At 51.1% G+C, this 4,850-nt stretch overlaps 1 protein-coding gene across 1 annotated transcript; it reads left to right on the forward strand.

Annotated features, from left to right (window-relative positions):
- Nucleotides 1–2,099: 2,099 nt before the first annotated feature.
- Nucleotides 2,100–3,529, forward strand: LOC123041386 (copper transporter 6). The gene has a single exon (XM_044464005.1). It carries the CDS (start codon nucleotides 2,613–2,615, stop codon nucleotides 3,132–3,134), a length of 522 nt encoding a protein of 173 aa, XP_044319940.1. The 5' UTR covers nucleotides 2,100–2,612; the 3' UTR covers nucleotides 3,135–3,529.
- The last annotated feature ends 1,321 nt before the right edge of the window (nucleotides 3,530–4,850 follow it).

The following is a 4,850-nucleotide window of genomic DNA, read 5'->3' on the forward strand; positions in this document are numbered from 1 at the left end:
CAGTGATCAGTGTGTGATGGCGTTGGACTGATGCTCTAGAAGTTGGGAGCGCAAACTAGAGTAATAAGGAACTTAATTTTGCTCGAGTGTTAACTGTGTTCAAGAAAAGAAGGGACTATAAGTTGCACGTGAAGTCATATTGAGTCTTTTGGAGTAGCGGCGGTGCTCATGGGATAAACTTAAGTTCAATGTACATGGAAGTTTGACGCATGGACGAATCCAAGGTGGTGGAGAATATTCGCCAATGTGGAGTTTGTTGGAGTTGTGTCGAATATTGTGTACAAGGTAGGTTACAGTTGGACTATGAGTTGTATTGTGTTTACATAGGATGTGGAGTCGTGCCCTAGTAGGACACTTGTATCCTAGGCCTCTCATATATAGCGAGGTAGACACACGATGTGACCTATGCCAACATAATAGCACAGGCGCGCAAGGGGGAGCCGGCGGCGTGTGCCGGCGCCCGGGTGGCCGGTGTGCGGTATTGTGACGGTGTCACGGGGAGGAGCGCCCGTAGTCAGGCCCCGGGGATGTAGCCATATCGGTGAACCTCGTTAACAAATCTTGGTGTCGTGCTCGTGTGATTGTTTGGTCCTGGATGATCGACGGTATGCCTCGGATTTATTCTAACAGATTTGATCTTTGCAATTAACGAGTTCAAGGGAATTGACAACCCTCTTGCGTGTGTTGGGTGCAAGTATTTGCTTTTGTGTGTGCACGTGTTGTTCACGAGGCTTTGCGTGATTCTCCTATTGGTTCGATTAACTTTGCTTTTCACGGAGGAAAATACTTATCTCTAATGTACTGCATCTCCCCTCTTCTTCGGGAAAAATCCCAACGCAACTCACAGGTAGCAATTTGCAAACTGCAACAACGACCATATCGACACCAACCATCTCATGACACCACGAACGACGAGGTTCTTCAATAGCAACGCATTCAGAAAGGGAACGACGCTCAAGCGCTGCTGTCGGTGGATCCAAGCACAAACGGTAGAATCTAGGTTTTCACCATGAAGAATCAGTCTGTAGGCGCGGTCATTGAAGCTCCATGGCCGCCGTGTCGATGGCCTTCCTGGCGACCCAGGCGACTAAGGCAACAACCACGGGCGCGGTGTGGTGTGGCAAGTCCGCCCCGGCCGCAACCCTGCCTCCTAGCAGCTCTTTAAACCAAATAAAATTTATACTCCAACCGGCTACAACCGAGTATATTTAGGGATCGAGAGGAAGCTGGAGTAAAAATTATGCTCCTCTAAAGTTTCGAGGGATTGGTTAGATGCAATTTAGAGAAGGAAAACCAAAATCTCACTCTTCTACTCCCTCTGTTTAAAAATATAAGCTTTTTTTTATATGGACTACATTCAGATATATATAGATGCGTTTTAAAGTGTACATTCATTCATTTTTGCTCTGTGCGTATTTTACATTGAAATTTCTAAAAGGGCTCATATTATGTAGGAACAGATGTAGCAATACATTATAAGAGATCGGTTAGAGATGCCTTTGGTGTCTCCTTTTCTTTAGAACGAAGACGCTAGACGCGTCCGGCTTTAAATTAATAAAGCCCACAACTAGGCAGCGTATCAGACATAGACTCGAAACATACGGAAGAGCGCGGAGGCTCACGATCGGCGCCAACACATAGTTCACGGCAGTTAGGACCGGACCAAACGAAGTTCGCATCTAAACGATTACATAGCTCGAAGCGAGAGCTCAGAGCACGCAGGCTCAGGCACGCATGCCTTTGGTGTCTCCTGATGCTAAGAATTCTTAAGAATTACTCCTTCCGTTCGAAATTACTTATCGTCAAAATAGATGTATCTAGATGTATTTTAGTTCTAGATACATCCATTTTCGAGACAAGTAATTCCGAACGGAGGGAGTAGGTCAGTGCTAGAAACATGGAGTATGAACATGTCGTGACAGTGGCACACACAACAAGGAACAATAATGCGCTGGTGTGGCATTCAAAATATTCGAAACGGACCTGAAACCTAGGGCATGCACTATAGCTCTGCAGACCGCAGTGTTTGTTGCTTGCACAGGAAAACCCATTAAATACTCCCTGGTGAGTAGATTGAGATTCCATCAGATGAGGGAGCTTCCAGAGTTGGATCGGTGTCACTACCTGCGCGCGTGACTGGCAGGTTGGGCATGCTTTTCTCACGCCAACCTAATGCGCACCCCAGCAAAACCACCGGACACCAGTAGGAAATTTTGGCAGACGGAAACCAAAACCACCGGTAGGAGTTGACAATACAGTAGCAGAACCTTAGCTCTACCAAACTATCCTCGCCGCCTCAGATCAGATGCTGGGCCAAGCCAATCTGTAGCGGCTACGGCGTACTACAAAACGTCTCGATCGAGCGCGCGGCTGAGCAGGCGACAAGCAACCGCGACGCCGGTCCCCTCCTCGGTTGCCCAGTGCAGTCACGAGACGGACGCTCAGAGCTCCGTGCTCCGCTGCTCCCACCGCGCTGCCCTGCGCTTCTCCTGATTTTAGTAAGTTTCCTCCGCGCCACTGGTCACGTTATATCTGCGCTACATCCCGCTGCCCCAGCGCCTCCCCTTCGCTTGCTCTGCCCGCTTCGCTAGGAACCCAAGAAACATCTGGCAATGAGGGGCATGAGTGGCGACGCCGGCGGCATGGGCGCGATGCCGATGTCGCCACCGCCGGCCGACCACGCGGCAACGAAGGCGGCGGCGCCGCACAAGATGATGGGGATGATGCACATGACCTTCTTCTGGGGCGACCGCGCGGTGGTCCTCTTCCCGGGCTGGCCGGGGGAGCGCGGCGCCGGGATGTACCTCCTCTGCCTCCTCTTCGTGCTCGCCCTCGCCGCGCTCACCGAGGCCCTCGCCCTGCTCTCGCGCCGCCTCGCCCGCCGCGGCGAGGACGGCGGCCCGGCCACGGCGGCATCTGCGGCGCTGCTGACGGCGGTGCACGCCGCCAGGATGGGGATGGCCTACCTGGTGATGCTGGCCGTCATGTCGTTCAACGTCGGCGTCCTCCTCGCGGCAGTCGCCGGCCACGCCGTCGGGTTCCTCTTCGCGCGGCGCAGAGTGCGCACCGCGCGCGCGAATATCGCATCCCCTGAGCTCTGTGGCGTCCCGCCTTCGCACCCGTCCAAGCCTTAGTCAGATTCCGGTGAAAATTGCTTCTGTGATCTTCTTGTACTAGCCCTGCCCTTTCACTATGTCAGATCCAATTTGTACTGGTACCCCTAAATCCTAAATCCTACTCCTGCTCCATAAGTCCAGATACTTGCTGAAACATGTGTTTACAAATGTCTTATACAGGGACTAACCAGCAACCACTAGTGATCTCGTTTTACGAAGGTGTCTATTTTGTTTCTCTCAACTATTGTCCGTGTTTAGACTCCATCCTCAAATTCCCAAACCGATAACCTCTTCAAACTAAACTCCATCAAATTATGCCGTGCAGTTCTGTTTTCATTATGTCCACGATGTGGGAGGAAGAGCTTCCGATGCTCACATAAGTACGTTTTTTTTCTGACAAAAAGGTTGATCTAGCTATCTATCTATTACTAGTACTATATATTATCTATCTATTATATAATTGTACACTAAAACTAAGATTTATCAACGGTTAATATTTTAGTGCATGTCAAAGTAATAAACGCTCGTCAAGTGGCTAGGAAGATCCACGCCAGGAAGAAGATACCCGGAGTGTTTATCAAGCTGGATATTTCGAGGGCGTTCGACTCATTATCGTGTCCATTCCTATTTGAGGTCATGGGAGCTGAGGGCTTTGGCCAAAGATGGGCCGCCTGGATGATGGCGCTGTTACACTCTGCCAGCACCAAGGTGGTGGTGAATGGAGTGCCCCGAAGGAAGTTTGTGCACGCATGTGGCCTGATACAGGGCGACTTGATTTCGCCGATGCTTTTCGTCATTGCCATGGACACGCTGACTGCGATACTCAACATGGCCACTGACATGGGTGTGCTCAGTTCATACTCAGGGATCTCAGCGATGCAAAGACTCTTGATTTACGTGGATGACGTGGCGCTTTTCATCAAGCCCTTGCCGCAAGACATGACGGCAGTGCGTGAGATTTTGGAGGCACTTGGTGAAGCTTTGGGCCTAAAGGTCAAATACCGCAAGTCCGCGGCGATTTTAATTCGAGGAGATGTGGACGGCAGAACACGGGTCGCTGGAATCCTGCGGTGTGGCCTTTCGGATTTTCCTTGCAGATACCTTGGGCTTCAGCTGGCCATCAGGAGCTTGACGCAGGCAGAGTGGATGCCCATGCTTGACCAAGTGCGGCGGTGCGTGTCTGCCTGGCAACGGGGCCTTATTTAGAGACCAGGACAACTAATTCTCGTACAGTCGGTCGTTGCGGCAAGACCGGTTCACCACCTGATGATCGCGGATGCGCCGGACTGGGTTTTTGAATAGATGAACAAATGGATGTGATCGCTCTTTTGGGCAGGGAAAGACAAAACCAATGGGGGGCAATGCCTAGTGGCGTGGGACAAAATATGTTGTCCAAAGAAGCTTGGAGGATTAGGAATCAAGAACATGAAAGGCCAAGCATTGGCACTTAGGGTGAGGTGGGAATGGCTGAAGAGAACTGACCCACGCAGGCCATGGCAGGGGTTACCCATGATCGAGGACACCAACACACGTGCTATCTTTGACGCGACAGTATTACCATGGGGAAAGGAGAAAGCGTCCTATTCTGGAGTGACAAGTGGATACAGGGCTTTGGGGTGTCGGACATTGCGCCTTTGTTGGTTGCGACGGTGCATACCAGAGTTGCCAACTGTCGCACTGTCCAACAAGCACTCTCTGGGGATAGATAGATGGAGGACTGTGACACAAGCGTCT

The sequence above is a fragment of the Triticum aestivum genome, chromosome 2B (assembly GCF_018294505.1).
Source record: "Triticum aestivum cultivar Chinese Spring chromosome 2B, IWGSC CS RefSeq v2.1, whole genome shotgun sequence".
Taxonomy (NCBI): Eukaryota; Viridiplantae; Streptophyta; class Magnoliopsida; order Poales; family Poaceae; genus Triticum; species Triticum aestivum.

Coding starts and splice junctions, on each gene's coding strand:
- LOC123041386 (XM_044464005.1), top strand. CDS start 2,613: ATGAGGGGCATGAGTGGCGACGCCGGCGGCATGGGCGCGATGCCGATG.